The 22170-nt window shown below is 39.7% G+C and overlaps 2 protein-coding genes and 2 pseudogenes across 17 annotated transcripts in view; all 4 read right to left on the bottom strand.

Moving 5' to 3' along the window:
• LOC146524650 (protocadherin gamma-C5-like) overlaps window positions 1–22170 on the bottom strand; it is a 298508-nt gene that overhangs the window by 39721 nt on the left and 236617 nt on the right. The gene's annotated exons all lie outside the window — the stretch shown is intronic.
• Window positions 514–3274, bottom strand: LOC146524680 (protocadherin gamma-C5 pseudogene; annotated as a pseudogene).
• Window positions 3526–7115, bottom strand: LOC146524679 (protocadherin gamma-C5 pseudogene; annotated as a pseudogene). Its single transcript, XR_014876427.1, has 2 exons — window positions 4095–7115; window positions 3526–3732 (listed from the first exon to the last, which is right to left on the bottom strand). The product of XR_014876427.1 is annotated as a protocadherin gamma-C5 pseudogene (transcript).
• LOC146524648 (protocadherin beta-16-like) overlaps window positions 7239–22170 on the bottom strand; it is a 277164-nt gene continuing 262232 nt past the window's right edge. For 3 of the 5 annotated variants that reach the window (XM_085174548.1, XM_085174557.1, XM_085174530.1), the window contains exon 2: window positions 7239–11200. In XM_085174548.1, coding sequence (XP_085030674.1) covers window positions 11126–11200 — 75 coding nt within the window. In that variant the 3' untranslated portion in view covers window positions 7239–11125. The other 2 variants (XM_085174539.1, XM_085174521.1) reach the window with 2 other exon arrangements.

Genomic DNA, 22170 nt, shown 5'->3' with positions numbered 1-22170 from the left:
TCTTCTTATTTTAACACGTTCTTACAATAATTAATCTTATTTAATTTATATTACAGTTTCTACAATAACATTAGCTTTAAATTGGCAAGTTGTTTAAAAATTAAACCTAAGAAATAACATTAAATGGAATATTCACTACAGTAAAATGTTAGATTAAATTGAAATGTGTTTTTGCACTGTTTTTGAAGCTGTTCAATTGCTTGTCACTGTCCTATACCGAACATCCAAACAGTCAAATCGCGCTGAGTATTCAACAACTCTAATACTGAAATGTGTCAAATATCCTATGAGGATTAAAAGTTATTAGCAGTTCGCATGGTTGGTTCGCAGACAGCTCTGTCTAAAGAATGCGCTTGTATTTCAGTCTTGTGAAGAAAAAATATATATATCATGACAAATATATAAGCATACAATTTTGCTTTGAACCACTTAAAACATCATATCAAATCAACTGCTTTGATGGTACAGACTTCAGATGGTGAGGTTTTAAAGATTATGAGAAAAAAAAGTATTTCATTTTCCCCTCACCTGCTGGCTCTCAAAGGTCCAGGTGCTGTCGGGTAAAGAAGCATCCAGAACACTGATCACCTCCTTAAAGTCTGTGGTGCTGCTGGGTTTAATCAGAGTGAAATCGCTGTACTCTGACATTGGAGACATACAGGACCTGAAGGACTGACTCTGAGACAGCATGTCTCCTCCCAGGACCTCCACGTACTTTATAGGTCCATCAGTGTTGAGCTGAATCTGCAGGTTTCTGTTGGGGTTCTTGTAATCATCAGAGTCGGTCCGTCTCATGCAGCACGTGCTGCTGCTCCTGCTGTTCTTCATGCATTTAACCGCTAAGATGAGGAAAGTGACCAGAGACAGCACGGACACCGAGGCCAGAGAGAGAATCAAATAAAGGGTGATTCTCCCAGTTTTCTTGCTGGGCTCGGCCGCTTTATGTCGGAGGTCTGAGATGGGCTCATGGAGGCCGTCCTCCAGTATGATGGACACCGTGACTGTGGAGGACTGGATCGGTTCCCCGTCGTCCTTGATCTCTATAAGCAGCCTCTGAGAGGAGTCGTCCTGCTCGGACACAGCGCGTTTAGTCCTCACCTCCCCTGTGTACAGATTGACAGTGAAGAGAGAGGCATCGGTGGCCTCCGCCAGTCTGTAGGAGATCCAGGCGTTATGGCCCGAGTCAGCGTCCACGGCTGTTACCTTGGTAACCAGGTGACCCGCTTTCGCGGTGCGAGGCATCCTCTGATGAGAGAGGGAGCCCATGGCAGCGGAGGAGGGGTAAATAACCGCGGGGGCATTGTCGTTCTGGTCCAGGATAAAAACATGGACAGTGGCGTTGCTGCTGAGAGACGGAGAGCCCTGATCCTTTGCCTGGACCTGAATCTGAAACACCTTCAGTTTCTCATAGTCAAACGAGTGCATGCTGTAGATGCTGCCGTTATCTGAGTTAATGTAAACATACGATGAGACAGAAACGTCCTGCACTTTAGAGTCCAGTATAGAATAAGAGACCTTTGCGTTTTCACCAAAATCCAGGTCAGATGCTGATACTGAGAACAGGATAGAGCCTGGTACTCCATTCTCTTTTAAATACACATTATAGGCTTTCTGAGTGAATACAGGAGCATTGTCATTAACATCAGTGATTGTGACAGGTATAATTTTCTTACTGGACAGAGGGGGAGAGCCTGAATCAGTGGCTGTTATTTCTATATTATATTCCGAGACTTTTTCTCGGTCTAAAGGACCGCTGGTAACCAGTGCGTAATTATGGGAAAAAGAAGGTTTCAGGGCAAACTGAGAGGTTTTAGGGAGGTGTAATCTTACTTTACCATTATCACCAGAGTCAAGATCTCTTGCACTGATTAATGCCACGACTGTGCCATTTGGGGAGTCTTCTCGCACTGGCTTAGGATGAGAGGTGAGTATAATTTCTGGCGCGTTGTCATTGACGTCTATAACTTCCACATGAACAGTACTATGCCCCTCCATTCTCGGAGTGCCTTTATCTTTCGCAGTTATGTCTAATTCATAATTTGCATTCGCTTCGAAATCTAACTTTCCTTTGAGAAATATGGTTCCAGATATATGATCGATAATGAAAATAGACATCATTGCATCTGATGTGTGTGCTCCAAACGAATATTCAATCTCACCGTTTTGGCCATCATCCTTGTCTGTCGCTTTTGTTTGTACTATTAACGCACCTTCTACAGCATTTTCACTAACAGATACTTTATATGACGTTTTTTCGAAAGCGGGAACATTATCGTTATTGTCAAGGACACTAATAGTTATCTGTGCAGTCCCAGATCTTACCGGGCTTCCTCCATCCAGAGCTGTCAAAAGAAGCTTGTGAACAGCCTTCTTTTCTCTGTCTAAAACTTTTGCTAAAATCAATTCAGGGACCTTCCTTCCACCAGCAACGTCTTTCACTCTAATACTAAAACATTCGTCTTTACTAAGAGTATATGATTTCAGGGAATTACTGCCAACATCTGGATCTATTGCGCTTTCTAGTGGAAAATGAACCCCCACAACTGTCGATTCTGCAATTTCCAATGCAATTTCATTCGATGGAAATCTCGGGGCATTATCATTAATGTCTTGAATATCGACTTCAACTCGAAAAAGTTGTAGCGGGTCTTCAATTACAACCTGCAGAGGTAACACACAGCTGGCGCTTTGTCCGCATAAAGCCTCTCTGTCTATTCTGTCATTCACCACGAGCTCGCCCTTCCCCGCATCCACGCTGAAATACTGCTCACCAGCCTCGGAGGCGACGTGCAGCTTACGGTCAAAAATTTCAGATACTCCTAAACCCAGATCTTTGGCAAGATTTCCTACCACTGAGCCCTGTTTTAGCTCCTCTGTGATGCTGTAACGAGTTTGTCCGTCTATTGTACTCCACAAGAGAAAGAAATGATGCCACCAAAGCGCCAGCCATCTCCAGTCTCGACATCCCTTTCTCTTTGTCATCCTTGGTCCGTTATAAAAGATTAATTCCAATTGACATAATGAACTGAAAAATCCGTAAATCCATCATCGCAGGTATGATTCCCATAGAACCATTCCCACATATTATTGAGGACACATATAAAACCGTAACAATATAAAAAAATGAGCGCATTACTCCTTCGGTCCTCTGCCTCTCTTCATTGTAAGTGTTAGAGTACCGAGAACGAATGGGGGCAGGGACTAGATTGCTTTGTACAGTTCTGAATCCTATTGGTGCGCATAATCCACCTCTGTCATCCAATAAGAAGGAAACCGATCGACACTCTTCAAGTCACAGCATCTGTTCTCTCTCTCTGTGGATTCACTTTGATCACAGGCAATAATCACGAATTACTGGACTTTACAGAATGTAAAGCAAGCATGCGATATCATCAATGAATGAATAAATGGATGAATGACTGGATGTAAGAATGAAAAAACAAAGCCAGTCTTATAAACTTAATATAAGAATAACATTTTCCCCCACAATAACCTAATTAATTAATCCCATAAAATAATTTAGAGAAAGACATTTATTCGATAGACATCCCATTTAACTGCATTCTTTTCTTTTAAACAGAGCATGCATTCCAGTAAGAGTCGCTGTCCACCTTCGTGGTGCTGAACTATTTGGAAGTGCCTTTGTGCATTGTTTAGGGTTTATTGAAATACTTTAACCACGAATAATAGATGGGAATAAAACATCACAGTGTGCCATTTAAATATGGAAACCTTAAAATATAAACCTCAAAAGAACTCTGAGCCAAATCTAACATTGCCAGTAGATTGAAAAAAAAATTACCGTTGCTTTTCTACTATTCCATTATCAATTAATCCAGTCAACGAAATTTAGTGGAATATGTGTAATTAATGGGCATCCCATTTAACTGCATATCTGTATCACATGTGCCATGTGTAAAATGTATTTTTGTTTCAAACATGGCATGCATTCCAATAAGCGTCGCTGTCCACCTTCACGGTGAGGAACAATTTGGAAGAGCCTTTGTGCAATGTTTAGGGTTTATTGAAAGACTTTAACCACGAATATTAGATTTGCATATTTAAAACCCAGTGTGTCATTTAAATATGCAAACCTTAAAATAAATTGTTATCTGCCCGCATGCGGTTTTATTATCTATATTCTGCTCAAAAGAACTCATAGCCTACATCTAATGTTGCCAGTAGACTGAAAAAACAACTCACCGTTGGTTTTCTACACTATTTGGTACAGTCTATAAGTTTGAAAGAAGCTCATTACTCATTCAAAACTTAAGTTAAATTCAGTGATCTTTCAAATTTTTACTTATCACTTCTTTTAATACTCTATGCTCACCTGCTGGCTCTCAAAGGTCCAGGTGCTGTCGGGTAAAGAAGCATCCAGGACACTGATCACCTCCTTAAAGTCTGTGGTGCTGCTGGGTTTGATCAGAGTGAAATCGCTGTACTCTGACATTGGAGACATACAGGACCTGAAGGACTGACTCTGAGACAGCATGTCTCCTCCCAGGACCTCCACGTATTTTATAGGTCCATCAGTGTTGAGCTGAATCTGCAGGTTTCTGTTGGGGTTCTTGTAATCATCAGAGTCGGTCCGTCTCATGCAGCACGTGCTGCTGCTCCTGCTGTTCCTGATGCATTTAACCGCTAAGATGAGGAAAGTGACCAGAGACAGCACGGACACCGAGGCCAGAGAGAGAATCAAATAAAGGGTGATTCTCCCAGTTTTCTTGCTGGGCTCGGCCACTTTATGTCGGAGGTCTGAGATGGGCTCATGGAGGCCGTCTTCCAGTATGATGGACACTGTCACTGTGGAGGACTGGATCGGTTCCCCGTCGTCCTTGATCTCTATAAGCAGCCTCTGAGAGGAGTCGTCCTGCTCGGACACAGCGCGTTTAGTCCTCACCTCCCCTGTGTACAGATTGACAGTGAAGAGAGAGGCGTCTGTGGCCTCCGCCAGTCTGTAGGAGATCCAGGCGTTATGGCCCGAGTCAGCGTCCACGGCTGTCACCTTGGTAACCAGGTGACCCGCTTTCGCCGAGCGAGGCATCCTCTGATGAGAGAGGGAGCCCATGGCAGCGGAGGAGGGATAAATAACAGCGGGGGCATTGTCGTTCTGGTCCAGGATAAAAACATGGACAGTGGCGTTGCTGCTGAGAGACGGAGAGCCCTGATCCTTTGCCTGGACCTGAATCTGAAACACCTTCAGTTTCTCATAGTCAAACGAGTGCATGCTGTAGATGCTGCCGTTATCTGAGTTAATGTAAACATACGATGAGACAGAAACGTCCTGCACTTTAGAGTCCAGTATAGAGTAAGAGACCTTTGCGTTTTCACCGGCATCAGGATCAGTTGCGGACACAGAGCACAAAATTTTCCCAGGAGGATGGTTTTCTTTTACATAAATGAGATAAGAGGGCTTGGAGAAAATTGGTGGGTTGTCATTTACATCTGACAATTCAACGAGTATTATTTTTTCACTTGTTAATGCGGGGTTTCCTGAGTCAGAAGCACTTATTTTAACTCTATATTGGGCGTTTTTTTCACGGTCAAGTCGCCCATTTGTCACTAATGAATAATGGTTAGAAACGGAAGGGTTTAACTTAAAGGGCGATTTGGGGGATAAGGTCAGTAAAACTTTGCCATTGTCACCAGAATCTGGGTCTTTTGCACTTATTAATGCAATAACTGTCCCGACTGCAGAGTCTTCTGGAACAGGCGATGTTAAAGATGTAACAATGATTTCAGGATTATTGTCGTTAATGTCAAGTATTTTAATTTCGATCCCACAGTGCCCATCCATTTGAGGATTTCCTTTGTCTTTGGCAGTAATATCAAATCTATGTAAAGAGTTTGTTTCATGGTCTAAATTTCCTCTAACAACTATAGTTCCAGTAGAAGATTCAATGGCAAATAACGATAAAATCAAATCCGATGTTTGTTCTGCAAAAAAATATTCGATTTCTCCATTTACTCCTTCGTCTGCATCCGTGGCCTTAACGTGCAGTATTTCAGTCCCGGGTGTTGCTTTCTCACTAACATTAGTCTCATACACTTGTTTTTCAAACTGGGGCGCATTGTCATTGATGTCAAGTACTATAACTGTAATTTCAGATGTCCCTGAACGCACCGGATCTCCACCATCTACCGCGGTGAGGATGAGATTATGTACAGGCATCTTTTCTCGATCAAGAGGTTTTTCAAGCACTAATTCAGGGATCTTCCTTCCGTCCTTGTGATTTTTAACAGTCAGTTTGAAATTGTCGTTTTTGCTTAGTATGTAAGAACGCACAGAATTAACGCCGACATCGGGATCCTGCGCACTTTCTAAAGGAAATCGCGCACCTGGATTTACCAGCTCTGCAATTTTTACCACCTTTTCTTTTGTAAGAAAACTAGGTGAATTATCATTGGTGTCCTGTATTTCAATTTCGACTCTGTGCAGCTGTAGAGGGTTATCAATAACTAGTTCCAGAGGCAATAAACACGATGGTTTTTGCCCACACATTTCCTCCCTATCTATTCTATCGGTGACCACCAGTTCTCCCTTTCCCAAGTCCACACTAAAATATTGCTTACCAGCTTCCGAGGTTAACCGCAATTTACGCCTATGCAGTTCAGACACAACCAAACCCAAATCTTTGGCTATATTTCCTACCACAGAGCCCTGTTTCAGTTCTTCTGGTATGCTGTAGCGAGTCTGTCCGTCTATTGTAGTCCACAAAAGAAAGAAATGATGCCACCACAAAAACACCTGCCATGTCGGTAATCTGTTCCACATCATTTCACGTTCAGTATATCCCATATCTTTTCACTCCAGTCCCAACTTTTCGACCGATTAAGTATAGAAGGTTTATAATCCAAGGTAGATGCGTCCTCAAACATAACAGTGAAAGTCATGCTTTGTGTCTGGATATGCATCCTCCCCCTCCAGTGCAGAACATTGTAACGGTTAAGAGGGTGATGCTACTCGGTGAGACGGAGTAGATCTCTTTGTACAGCTCGGGATTTCATTGGTGGGAGCAGTACAGCTATTTCCACCAATCATGGCATCACTGAACATCTTCAAAGGAGTGACGCAAAAGCAAGAGCCACAAAAAATAATCGAATTTCCCATTATTAAACACATGATCAAACATCGTTAGTTACTATGAATGAAACCGTATATCCAGCATCTGCAGTCATCTTAAAAATGTTTTTTGGGGGCCATAAATATAATTCTACATAGTCCAGTGATTAAATCTATATATTTTTATGCTATTATTAATAGCTGATAGATTAATATGTATAGCGTCATCGGAGCTACTCAGTGAGTGATCACTTCAAAATTCTTAATATAATGATTTGCATTAATCCATTGATACATGTATCTTACTCTTGTTAATCATCTTGCCTGTATGTACCTGCCTGCATGCACTAGCTTTTGTGGCAGACAAGGCTCTTCGTTGCCTTCCTGTGGCCAGAGCAAGCCAGTGCAGCCTGCAGACAGTAACTCACGCCTCAGATAAATAATTCTGACGGCAGCCAACGTAAAATACCCGTATGGAGGTCGGTAGAGCAAGTGCGAGGGGAGGGGAGCGTTGATGACGTAGGAAGCCGCTCTCTCTCTCTCTCTCTCTCTCTCTCTCTCTGTCTCTCCGCATGAACAGCCTGATCCTCTCTCTCACACACACTAATAGAGAGCGAGCATCATGCTACACTCATACTACACTAAAACTATTCACAAATAATTTTAGAGATTTTTATAGACATCCCTATCTATGTGCACCATCCCTTTACTGAAAATAGCCATTATGCGCTTAAAATACAACCCTCAATATTAAATATTGTACAAAACGCCGACATTAATTAACAAAAACTGCAAACACATCAATTAAAAATACCTACAGTACGATACGAAAAACAAGAAAGAGTTAAGCTGTAGTATTTGAAGTAGTCATGTTCTCTAATAAGAAGTGGGCGATAGAGGGAGATGTAGAGAGTCAGTGTGAGAGAGAAGGAGGGGGAGCTCTTTAGAGCTATTTTCAGCACCAGCAGTGTGGACAGCGCCACACAGGCGGCCAACTGCTGCTGCTGCATGCTGCTGAAGAGACAGCCAGCTTACAAGGCTCCCACTGAAGACGGGCCTGGAAAATAAAACCTCTGCCTACTCGATATTCTTTTTCAGCTGTACACAAAAATACACAGGACTAGACTGCGTCACAAGCACAACCCATGAAATTTTACGTTATCTACATGTGTGTGTGTTTTTTGGCTATCTGTTATTTGGCATTGATGTTATTTGATACTTGTCACTTGGTATCAATATTTTAAGTCATTTTACCCTGTAGTTTGTCTCTTTGTACAGCACTTTGGCTAACATTACTGTTGTAATAAAATGTGCTATATAAATAAATAAATGTAAACATAAACATAAAAGGTGTTAGAACAGTAAAATAAAAAGCTTAAAATGTATGGTTAGATGTTTATTTAAAAAATATCTGGCCACATAAAGTATTAAATGTTATATTAATATTATAGTATTTAGTCATGGGGCAAAACCAAGGCTCGGAGACATAAGATAACTTAAAAATTCTGAAACCAGTTCTTGTTCAACAAAAGTTTAATTATTGTGGCTGGTATTTAGCTGCTAGTAAATGAAAGTTATTTAATTAAATCTGCAAGGATAAAAGAATTTATTCAAAGTGAAATTGTGATTTACAAAACTGGAAGCAAAGTTCTGCAAATGAAATCACTCTTTAAAATCCATATTCCATGTGTTCACTGTCTAGCACACAGTACACATCTAATGCTGATCAATGGATCAGTTTCTACATCACACACAGGATGGGAAGCTGGATACTCTCCTATATAGTCACTATATAAAATATGGAAATATTACCTCAGGTTTCAATAAATAATGCCAGTGAAAAACTAATGACAGTAGCAGTATACCTATTACTATGAATCTACATTAACTAACTGTAGCTTAATGAAAGAAAGTTCAAGTTTTCAATTCCATTTATTTTACGTTAGTTTCCAAAGTTTCTCCTTTCAGTTTACTTTTTACTGATTTAAAACGTTAGATTTAAGCTTAGTTTTCAGTAGCTTCATTCTTACTTTTAGTCTTCTGAAGTATAATAATATGGAGGGTATTTAACAGAGGTGTGATTTAAGCTATTCAGAACAACTATTACAAATAAAATACAACAGTTTTTGAAGGCAGTTGACTCACTGTCATGCAGATGTACAAAGTCTTAAAAAAGCACATGCATCTCGGACTGTAATGACAAATTTAACAAAAAACTTAACAAGAAGAAAAAAACCCTGACATCTGCTCAGTTGTTTGTTAAGCAATAAAGACATAAAAGATTTATTTCAGAAGTGTAGTTTTTATTTTTATTTGATAGCTTAAATGTTTTTAATGCAAAGTTTTGTTTTTGTTTGTTTGTTGGAGTTCACTATAATATTTCATTTTCAATAGTAGTTTCAGATGTACATATATGAACATTCCTTTACACTTTTAAAAAGTAAAAATCACCAAATGTGAATAATATACATCTGTGGAATCTTCCAAGGCACTTCTCCTTGTTGATTATGTGTCATGTTGTCAAAACATGATACTGTATGTTTTTATACTTATTGCAGAACTTCTCTATACTTAGAGTTGCAGACACATTCCATTAATGCCCAGTATATTCAGGTTTCTGAGACCATTTTCCATTTTTTAATAATCACTCTTAAAACACCATTTTATTTTTATTCATCCTTTGTTAATCACGATTACATTAACTAGATTTCTAATAAATGCACAAATTTTCTGCTGAATTGTTTTTATTCATTCCATCAACTGCAGATTTGACAACAAAGAAGACTTGAACATGATTAATATTTAGAAATCATGACTAAAATCCTTTACATGTTGTATTGATCAGTGCATTGTTCTGACATTTAGACATATGTCAGAATATTATTAATTCATGCCCCTCTGATAGATCATGTGACCCCACATGAACAAATTAATGCTTTTAATGCATTAAGTCATGTAAATACCATTACTGTAAAGCAGCACCTTTAATTATTTGCAGGCACGTGTTGTGACAACTTTATAGTCCTTTTGGCGGGAACAGTTTGTGACCCTGTGGCATATTTCTGTTACTTTGGACCCTCTTCTATATCAGAAGAAGGGCAAGCCTGCCTTCTATAAGGCAGGCTTAATAAAAGCCATACCTATCTGTGTAATGCAACATAAACAGGACACCTCATGAAATAAAATCCAATACACCCACTCCAGGCGCTGAATCAGCAGAACAGTTTATTGATCTTTATTTTGATATCTCCTAACTAAGTTTGAGTGAATTTGCGGTAATAGAATACTGAAAACAAGCTAGTGATAATTGAGCATTCTAAACAGACAGACATTGCCTACCATCATTAGTAGGTAATTGTCCTATTACTTGAGCTATACTTCATCATTTGGATTCCAATATCTTATTTAATCACTATGATGCAATGGTTTCTTATTTATATTGTGGTCGATGGTCCAGAGTATCAATCCAGTGACTAAAGTTCTTGGTACTGGACAGCATAATCCGTGCACCTTCATTCTGGCATGAGTTCTGTAGCAGCTGGTCTTCCTTGCTAATACATTCCTTAAACCAAATGAACTTATTTGCAGTGAGAGGTACTGAGCTTACACAAATATCCTATTTAAATGTAAAACACTTTGAGGCCTTTACAATCTATAACGGAGCTGATGGCTTACTAATCTACAGTGAGATCTTAAATTATGAGCGCATTAATGCAATTAAGTGTTTGCCCCCAGTCAACAATCAAATTATGTTTTATTGATAACCTACTTAAGCAATAAAACAGTCACACCGTCACACGTGCTCAGATGTCACAAAAGCCACATCCATGGATGCCTGATTGAATCGGTGGAGGTAAATGTTTTGTGAGGTATGCAAAGAGATGTGTTGCTTGTAAAAAAAAACCAAAAACAAACAAACAAAGAATGATTATCTGCTTATGTGGTGTTTGGACACTTCAGCAAAATAAGTTATTGTTCCATTTTGTGTTTAAAGTCTGTTTTTTTATGTGATTGAAAAAATGTGCCTGCGTGAGTGCATCAGTACTCTGTCCTACTTGTTTAATCAGAAGAATGTGCACTGATGTAAGTCTTTGATGGCAATAGTGTACAAGAAGAATAAAAAATATTTCTTACCTTATTTGGTGAGTCATGATTTGACAGGATTGAGGTAGGAAACAGGAACAGCGCAGAGCAATGAGTGGAAAGAAAACATGAAAGAGAAAAACAAGAGAGACAAGATATCAGTTAGATTGGTGTCTTTATCCAGAGTCTGGCTGTGGGAAGAACGGTAACCAGCATACTTACCATTACAAAAAACAAACAAACAAACAAAAAAAACAGGGTGAAAAGATTGTGTGGTGAGTCATAAAGTACTAATAGTACTAACTAACTATAAACTGGTGTTATAATGATGTGCAGTGAATAACAGTGTAATAACTATTTATTCAGATAGACTGTGCTATCTGCTCTGTGTGTGCACAAACTATTAAATTTCTACACGGGAAGTAATGATATGATTAAATGCTCATCACAATGTACTGTACCAAACATCAAAAGACAGAAAAAAGAAAACAAATACAAAGCATGATACAAGTTTTCCTCATACCATCTCAAAAATGTATAAAAATAAGTGCCGTATTTTCAAACAGTATTAAGCATTGAGGAGGCTGTAACCTTAAATGATAAAAGACTGGAACAATTAAGTATCAATCTAATACTGAGAGTCTGAAGTATGTATTAATAAAAAGATCCAATGTGAGTATGAGAGTGAAGGAGAGAGAAGGGGTATTTACAGATACAATCTTAAAGTATATCTATATTGTTAGTTTAACAAAAATCAAAACCAAAGCAGATGATACTATTGTAAAAAACAGAAAATAAATCAGGTGATATAACATAAAAATAACCTCTGTTGGATATGTAATAACAGTAAACAGACCATTGTCACAAGCAGTTTTAGCTAAAATATCCATTTTGATCAGTACTCATGAAACAATTTACAGGCAAAACAATCAGCTAACCTCTTTAAACAGAAGCACATACATGCTTGGATACTACAACAACCATTTTAGTCCAAATAGGAACACCAGTGTGATCATTACTGAGGGATAATAGGTCAAAGGAATCAAATCACACCACTGCACTGGTGGAAAAACTGCCACTACCCCATAACAACAGCAGAGGGCCTCAAGGCGATGGCGAGCTAAATCCATGCCATGTTAATGAGATTCTTTGCACTGTGCCCCATGTTTGTCACATCTGACATGTGTGATGAGTATCTTAGCGGGGGAGCTCTGAGCTTCTAAGACAAAGCAAAGCATCAACTGCTTTTCATTACACTGGGATTATACATTAAACTGTACATTATATAACCTTGCCATTTATGCATATGAACACATTTCAGGAAGTAATACATGATCAGTGTTGCTTAGAAACACAAAACAGCTCAGCCAGTGCACAAAGAAATGACAAAGGGACACCAAAGTGCTGTTGTTCCTTTTAAAAAGCCATACCAAAAAAAAAATAAAAAATTAAATAGAAATCAGGTCATTCAGTGGGTCATTCACAGTTGAATTACAGTTGTCAGAGACAACATTTTGCTGAAACGGGTTGTGAGAAAACACACAGGGTAGCACAGATTAGAAAAAATATCACAAACAGCCATGACAGACCTCTCTCCCTCCCCTTTCTCCATCATTAGCCACCCAAGGTCTGAGGATGCTGCACCTATTTTCCCATAACAGGGGTGTTTCCTTTCCTCATTTTAGCCACAAATCTAAAAAGCCAGTAAGTACCAGAGGGTACATCTGCTGCTGAACCCCTGTGGCATCATAAAAAATGGTACAGTCCTGCCCGTGAGTCAGCTTGTTGCTATGGTAACACATCCCACCTCCTTTGCTTGCATCCCACCCTGCTTCCTGCAGCCTAACAGGGATGGCAAAAAAAGGAGCTAGAAAAAACAATATGGAGGATGAATAGCCAGCAGAAGAGGAGATGGGAAATGATGCTCTCACACACATGCACATTCACACTCATAACATGTTCAGATAAAGCAGACATTTATAGACTGCTGGGTACAAACAAATCTCTTGGCAATTGGCAGAAAAGTGGGACAAAAGAGATTTTTCTTCTTGTCACAAACATAGCAGCCAAACACAGAGATGAAAAGACACCCAATGGTTTGTTATTCCTTTTTATAGACTGGACAAAATGTCCTACATTGAGCAATCTTCCTCTCCCTTTCTCTGTGTGTCTTTTTTTCCTCTCTCTGCAGCAGAGCGGTGCAGCTGGAGAGGGGGAGGGGAGGGATGCAGAAAAAAAGATCAGGAGGAAAATGAAAGAGTGCTGTAGACAGAATAACTGATAAAGAGTGGCGTCCAGCTACAATTTCACACCACTTTAACTTAAGTTAATAATTAAATTTGAATGGTTAAAAGAAATATATGTACACTTTATGTGTGCTTGCTTTTTAATATATTTTCTCAAATTTCTTACCCATATACTGCAAATTTTAAAGGTGTATACTTCCATGAAGCAATAAATGAACTCTCCCACAGGGACAGGACACACTGGGTTTGAGAGCGTTATTTTTGAGAGATCTGTAGCTTTTATCTTTTCCCTGTTAGTATCATGTTCAATATATTACACTGTCTGCCCAACGGATATTATGACATACTTATAAGTCCCCAATATCTCAGCTATCTGGCCAATACTGTAAAAGAAATACAACAGGGGACTTAAATATATACATCCTCATCTTCAAAGACAACACACAATGTGTTGATAGCCCCCAGAGGCATAAACATGAGCACACAGCTGCTCACCAGACAGCCTGGCAAGGAAGTCAGGACACATAGAAACAGCTTAGATCTGTGGGAACCAAGAGCTTCTGCATGTGATTAAAGTTTTGTGGCTAGTAGGAAGTTTAACAAAGTAATAACCGAGGGTTTGTGTAGATTTGAAAGTTCTAAAATGGTTGATGGCAGCTTCAAGGGAGGGATCTTAAAAAGGAGAAGGATAAAAGAACATACGGATTTAGTAAATGGTATGAAACTCGTTGAATGATTTAAGTGGTTGCAAAGAAATTTCTGTGAGCTTTGACCCCTAAGGAGACAAAAGAATTTATGGCACTCAGTAAAAAATGCCACCAGCATAAACAGGAAAGACATAATGGAGTAAAGACAGTTAAAAACAGGTAAAGCAGACACAGATGTAGGCGTATAATAATGGCAGACTGCTTCCAGAGGGTATGTGGGTTAACACAATTAACCTCATGGTTTGAGATTTTTGGACTTGGATTTTTATATGCACAAACCCTGACCTCAAGATATAAGTATATATAAATAACAATATATATTTAAAACAAAACAGACTATAGACACCAGACAATAAAGATTCACGACTTTCATTCAAAAGTGGAGAACATGAAACAAACAGAACTGCTGAAGGATTATTTTTAATTACGTTATGCCAATAGTAAGTCACCACTCATGCAATAACCATAATATTTAAAAGAAGCGCTATGGACCCTACATCTAAAGTGAAGTCTAATTTTCACCAAATGTGGAAAAAAGAAAAGGCAATTATTATTTTTCTCATGACAGGCGCTGCAATAACAACAGGGTTATTTGTGCCAAAACAGCACAGAGCTTTCATATTAAAAAAAAACTTACAGAGGATCATGTGGAAAGAAGAAAATCCACTCAGTTGCTATGTAATGCTCACAAGATACTGAATAATTAATCACAGATTAATTAGATTTCAATATAATTTAGTTCAGTTGTCCTGTGTAACTGCATTTGTTGTTCAGTCAGATTCAGCCTCTAATTGTTTGTTATACAACATTTATCTCTAGCTTTATGGTTTTGCTGGTTTTCTATTTATTTTTGATCAAAACATACTTCAGTCTCTCTGTCTGTGTTACTTACAGTGCACTTAAATGTTGCCTGACATAATAGTTTCAGTTTTCTATTTTCACCTTTTTACAGCAGACAAAGAGGGCTGCAGACCAAAATGGCTGCTGTGCTTCACAAACACAAATGCTGCACAGAGGATGATGAGACTGTGCCGGTTACCACGTGCTTCTTCCCTTCCCCCTCCTGCCTCTCTCTTTCTCTCCATCTCCTCTCAACCTCCTTAGGATAAATTGTGACTGTTCCCTTTACACCTGCAGTACATTTTAAACAGTTAAACCCCAAAACACTGTATCATTCTTTGATCATATTTATTGAATTGAATGAACTAACTTTGTTATATTCAAGAGGAATTCCACCCTGGCTTTTGTATTGCAATCACAACTGCTGCTGTAAAATGTGCAGCCCAAAACCCACGGCTGTAAACTGCTATGAAGGGAACTAGGTCACTGAAAAGTAGTCCACTGCATGGTTGTGTTTTTCTCTGTGAGAGCAATCTGTAGCAAAGCTTTAGCAGGGATGAAGCCCTGAATTATTTTTATTTTACTATGGCAAGATAGTAAGAAGACTATCTCTGATAGCCATACAGCACATTATAACTCCTTTTTGCATTTTTCAGAGTAAGAGGTCTCAACATGGAAAGCACATTGTTATGTGTTTCGTCAGCACATAACATCAAGTGTCACTGCAAGATGAGGCAAACATTTGCCAGCACTACTATATGACAAATTTAACAAATAATTAATATGATAAAGAAACAATGAAAACAAGATGGAAATACTAATTTAATAAGATGACTGTAGTGTCATAAAGCAAAGACAAAAGTACACCCTTGCTGATTCATGCCCTACTGAGCATGAATCAGCATCAGAGAATGTGCAGTAACAAAAAATATTGATTCATTTTCAAAACAACTGAAAAGTATCTGTTTAGGCTTGTAGACTATACCAGTGAACAATTTTTAAAAAAAAAAAATCCACCGTTAAGCATGTCTAAATAGTAAGTTGTGGTGGGAACTAATGAACTAATTTATTCAGTATAGTTTTAAATTCACATTTTCTGAACCATCCTATTGCATTTTTTTATTTTTTATACCCCTGAACAACTGTCTATAGTCTTAACTTAGATAGATACCTGCAGACTACTTTTGGAACAGTAAGGACTGAAACTGAGTAGACTTGATGATATAAATACAGTATGAGATAATAAAAATAATTACTGATCAGTAGCTTAACTACTATATATATATATATATATATATATATATATATATATATATATTTTTTTTTTTTCTTTTTTTTTTTTTCTTTCAGGAATTTATGATCTCACCTCCGTGGGTATATTCTCTGTCTCGGGTTTATGCCTTTGAACTGTCCTGGTAGCACTTTGGTCAATACTCATAGTGCTTTGGCTGAAGGGTCGGGAGTTCTTCACATCACTCATTCGAGAGTCAGTAGTACCATAGACCTCATAACTGAACCCCTGCTTCAGCGTACCGGTGCCGCTTACGTCTGCGTAAAGGGGAGGATAATATGGAATAACAGGAAGATTCCCGCTGGATTTATAAAACAACCTCTCGCGTCTCCACCTGTAGATTCTGACTGATATAATAACCACTAAACACGTGATGAAGAGGAAGGAAACTACAGCCAGAGCCAAGACCAAGTAAAAAGTCAGGTTGTCATTGTACTCCTTGTCGTGGGTCAACTCAGTGAACTCCGACAGCACTTCAGGGAAGCTGTCCGCCACCGCCACGTTAACAATGACTGTAGCTGAACGAGAGGGCTGCCCGTTGTCCTCCACTATAACAGTCAGTCTTTGCTTTACAGCATCTTTATCAGTGACTTGGCGGATAGTTCTGATTTCTCCATTCTGTAAGCCCACTTCAAACAGCGCCCTGTCTGTGGCTTTCTGCAGTTTATAGGAGAGCCAGGCATTCTGTCCAGAGTCCACATCAACAGCCACCACTTTAGTCACCAGATAGCCCACATCTGCTGAACGAGGCACCATTTCAGCCACCAGAGAACCACCTGTCTGGACTGGGTACAGAACCTGAGGGGGGTTGTCGTTCTGGTCCTGGATCATTATTTTCACAGTCACGTTGCTGCTGAGTGGAGGAGAACCTCCATCCTGCGCTTTTACGCGAATATGGAACTCTTTTGTTTGCTCATAGTCGAAGGAGCGCACAGCAGCTATCTCCCCCCGCTCTACATTCACTGAAAAATAAGCAGAAGCTGACATCCCATTCAGCTGACTATCCTCAAGAAAATAAGAAATGCGCGCATTGCTTCCATAGTCCATGTCGCTGGCTTTGACGGTGAGGAGTGACATACCAGGTGAATTATTTTCATTGACGAAAGCGGTCAAAAACTGTTGCGGGAACGTTGGTGCGTGGTCATTTACGTCCGATATTCTTAAATGAATACTCTTGTTTGTGGAAAAAGGCGGGGAACCCTCATCTACTGCTGTAATAGTTATATTATATTCTGGTACTGTTTCACGATCCAAAATATCGTCAGATATCAGACTATAGAAATTAGGTGCGGAGGACTTGATTTTGAAAGGCAAATCTTGGCTAATATAACACCTAACATGACTATTTTTACCTGAGTCTAAATCTTTAATATTGATCATTGCTATGACGGTATTTAGAGGGGAATCTTCTGGTATTGCATTGGAGAGGGAAATGATGCTAATTATAGGGGCATTATCATTTAGGTCGGTCACTTCAATTAGCACCTTGCTTGTGTCTGTAAGCCCCCCTTTGTCCGTGGCTTCAATGTTTATTTCATAATGTTTAGCTTTTTCATAATCTAAAACACCAGTTACACTTATTTCTCCGCTGTGGGGGTCTATAATAAACAGGGAAGATGCACTGCTGGTATGCTGTGAGAACGAAAATGTTATCTCTTCATTTGTTCCCTTATCATTATCAGAGGCACTGACTCTTAAAATAACGGCGCCCTTCGGTGCGTTTTCAGGAACGGTAACCCTGTAAACGGACTGGCTGAATACTGGCGCATTGTCGTTAGCATCCAGAACAATGACGTTTATTTTGACTGAACCCGATTTTTGAGGATTACCTCCATCAAATGCTGTCAGAGTTAATTTATGCTCTTCTTGTTTTTCTCTATCAAGCGATGTGTGAAGAACCATTTCAATATATTTTGTACCATCGGGAAGAGATACAACGTTCAGTTTGAAATTATCTGAAGGGTTCAGTTTGTACGTTTGAATGGTGTTCATTGCTACATCGGGGTCACTGGCACTCTCTAAGGAATAACGAGCCCCCGGTGATGCAGATTCAATAACCTGAAAATTGTATTCCTTCTTGGAAAAATACGGAGCGTTGTCATTGATATCTAAAATCTCTACATCGATTCTGTGTAGCTCCATTGGATTTTCAAGGATTATTTGGAAATGAAGAGAACACGGAGACACTTGCTTGCATAATTCTTCCCTGTCTATCCTTTTAGCCACTACTAAAGTCCCTTTTTCTGAATTCAGACCAATGTACTCACTGTCGTCCTCGGTAAATATCCTAGCACGCCCAGATTTCAATCGCTTAATATCCAAACCTAGATCTTGAATTATATTCCCGACAACAGAGCCCGTCGCCATCTCCTCTGGTATAGAATAACGGACCTGACCGACAGCCATTTCTGCGACGCAGATGCAGACAAGCAGCGGCAACAATGAAACAATTTTCTTTTCGGCGAAATAACAAAAAACACCCATAGTGACGAAATTGTTCACAATATCTGAATGAAGCAAAGAGAAAAAACACGGTGGGAAAACGGACCAAATATTTGGTCACAAGTTAACAACTGAGTACGGGGTGTGTGGTTTGTCAGTCTAGCTCCGAATAAAGCAACAGAATGGCGAGGGAGGACCTCGACTAGAAAAAAAGCTCTGATTTTACTGATACTAACCAACAGCGGCACTTAGGGACATAAAAGGGAAATGCAGAAATAGCAGGATAGATAGATAGATAGATAGATAGATAGATAGATAGATAGATAGATAGATAGATAGATAGATAGATAGATAGATAGATAGATAGATAGATAGATAGATAGATAGATAGATAGATAGATAGATAGATAGATAGATAGATAGATAGATAGATAGATAGATAGATAGATAGATAGATAGATAGATAGATAGATGGATGTTGTGTCTCTGTCCAAGGTACTGGACATTATATAAAGGATTGTAATAATTCTAACCTCCAGAGGAGAGTCTGGTTCATCCAGGATGCTCTTTTCACTCTGTATCCGCGGCATCGTTCCTGTAGAACTGGGGTCCATTATCAGCACGTTCTGACTACCAGCTCTGCCGAACTTACAGTCACTCTTTCTGGAGTCAGTCGTCCTGCACACCTCGTAATTGTACACATGTGGCAGAGTCCCTGTGCCCAAAGTGTCTGAGTAACGTGGTGGATAATATGGAATGACAGGCAGGTTGGAGTGATACAGGATGCGAGACTGTTTCCACCTGTAGATTTTGACTGATATAATAACCACTAAACATGTGATGAAGAGGAAGGAAACTACAGCCAGAGCCAAGACTAAGTAAAAAGTCAGGTTGTCATTGTACTCCTTGTCGTGTATCAACTCAGTGAACTCCGACAGCACTTCAGGGAAGCTGTCCGCCACCGCCACGTTAACGATGACTGTAGCTGAACGAGATGGCTGCCCGTTGTCCTCCACTATAACAGCCAATCTTTGTTTGACAGCATCTTTATCAGTGACTTGGCGGATAGTTCTGATTTCTCCATTCTGTAAGCCCACTTCAAACAGCGCCCTGTCTGTGGCTTTCTGCAGTTTATAGGAGAGCCAGGCATTCTGTCCAGAGTCCACATCAACAGCCACCACTTTAGTCACCAGATAGCCCACATCTGCTGAACGAGGCACCATTTCAGCCACCAGAGAGCCACCAGTCTGGACTGGGTACAGAACCTGAGGGGGGTTGTCGTTCTGGTCCTGGATCCTTATTTTCACAGTCACGTTGCTGCTGAGTGGAGGAGAGCCTCCATCCTGCGCTTTTACGCGGAAGTGGAAATCTTTGATCTGCTCGTAGTCAAAAGAGCGCACTGCATGGATGACTCCACTATCAGCACTAACGGACACATATGAGGAGACTGGCACTCCGTTAACGGAGGAGTCCTCCAGTATGTAAGAAACACGGGCATTCTGGTTCCAGTCAGCGTCTGTGGCTTTGACCGTGAATATAGAGAGACCAGGTGTATTGTTTTCTACAATGTAGGCCTCATATGAGCTCCTCTCAAAGACAGGTGCGTTATCATTAACGTCTGAGATCTGTAAGGTGAGAGTGACACTGCTGGAGAGGGCGGGCACTCCCTCATCAGAGCAGGTCACAGTGATGTTATAGTCAGAAGCTCTCTCTCTGTCTAAATCACTGTCTGTCATCAAACTATAGAAATCACTGGTTGTAGACTTCATCACAAAAGGAATATTTTCATTAATTGTGCACTGGACCTTTCCATTGTCACCTGAATCTGCATCCTTAGCATGAATCATTGTGACCGTAGTACCGGGCTTTGCGTCTTCTGTTATTACATTGGATTTAGACATGATATGAATATCAGGTTTATTGTCATTCATATCAATCACGTCAATCTTCACTTTACACGAGTCAACTAGTCCTCCGTCATCACTTGCACGAATGTTTATCTGAAATGTTCGAGCTTTTTCATAGTCAACATTTCCTATAAGCCGAATTTCACCACTTTCACCGTTTACTTCAAATAAACCACGGGCATTGTCTAATATACTGGAAATTGAATAAGTTATTCTACCGTTAGATCCATGATCCGCATCTGTTGCTGTAACTCGCATTACAGTAGTTCCGACTGCCAAATTTTCTCTTATCGAAGCTTCATAAATTGACTGCGTAAAGACAGGAGCATTGTCATTTACGTCTAAAACAGTGATTAGAATCTGCATTGTTCCTGTCATCTGCGGCTCTCCCCCATCCAGCGCCGTCAGTATAAGAGACAAGTGTTCATGTTTTTCTCTGTCAAGAGGTTTGTCTAAGATCATTTCAACGTTATTCGTTCCATCTGCCTGATCATGCAATTTAACCACAAAATTCCCTGACGGTTCAAGTTTATAGGTTTGCAGTCCATTTAAGCCTACATCAGGGTCGACGGCACGATCTAAAATGAATTTAGCCCCACGGACGGCGGATTCGCTAATTTTAAATTTGACGTCATTCTTTTCAAAGGACGGCGGGTTATCGTTAATATCTGTTATCTCAACTGTCACACTGTAAAATTCCATTGGATTTTCTAGTATAATTTGAAAATGCAAAGCGCAAGGCGTTGTTTGCCCACAGAGCGCCTCTCTGTCGATCCTATTCTTGATGAGGAGGACTCCTCTATCGTTATTCAGCTCAAAATATTCATCGGTGTCTGGAGAAAAAATACGAGCTTTACCCGATTTTAATCGTCTAACATCTAAGCCGAAATCTTTTGCCATGTTTCCAACTAGAGAGCCTTTCGACATTTCTTCAGGAATCGAGTAGCTGACCTGTCCGAGCACCGAGCTGAGAGAGAGGACCGATAAAAACAACAGTACTTGCCCTCCCATTGTTCCCCCTGAAGATATCCCGATGACAACCACGTATGGATGCGATTGATTTTTAATCCCAAATGAAGAGGTTAAAGCTGATTTTCAATCATATTCCCAAAACATAAAAGAGACACGACGTCCTGTGTCCAGTAAACTGTAGACAATGAGGGTTGCTTCTCCCTCTTTCTCTCTCTAAAATAAAGGCATGATGGGAGGTACAAGAGTCCCCGTTAAAATTGAAACGGACTGGGCAACAGCGGCACTTTGAGTTCATGAACTATCATTGCATTTTAAATGTTCAAACTGAAATAACATACATATACTAAACATGAAAACTAAACATTTACCATGTGGGAAACATTCGAAGAGTTTACGGTTCAAAAATTTTACTCAAAGTAACACAGATATCTGAATTACAAGATTGTGTGACGTGAATTCCTCGAGCTGTATTGATTGCATGAAATAATCAGTTCAATTATGAACTGTAAGTTACTTTTACTATGAAAAAAAAAGATAATGTCGCTATCCGAGGTGCTGAAAATAAGATGACAAGCATTGATTCATTGATATTAATTTTGAACGGTTGGTAAATTCT

This window comes from Neolamprologus multifasciatus, chromosome 2, assembly GCF_963576455.1.
Source record: "Neolamprologus multifasciatus chromosome 2, fNeoMul1.2, whole genome shotgun sequence".
Classification (NCBI taxonomy): Eukaryota; Metazoa; Chordata; class Actinopteri; order Cichliformes; family Cichlidae; genus Neolamprologus; species Neolamprologus multifasciatus.
The sequence above is the reverse complement of the archived record's forward strand: the minus strand, read 5'-3'. Positions and strand labels throughout refer to the sequence as shown.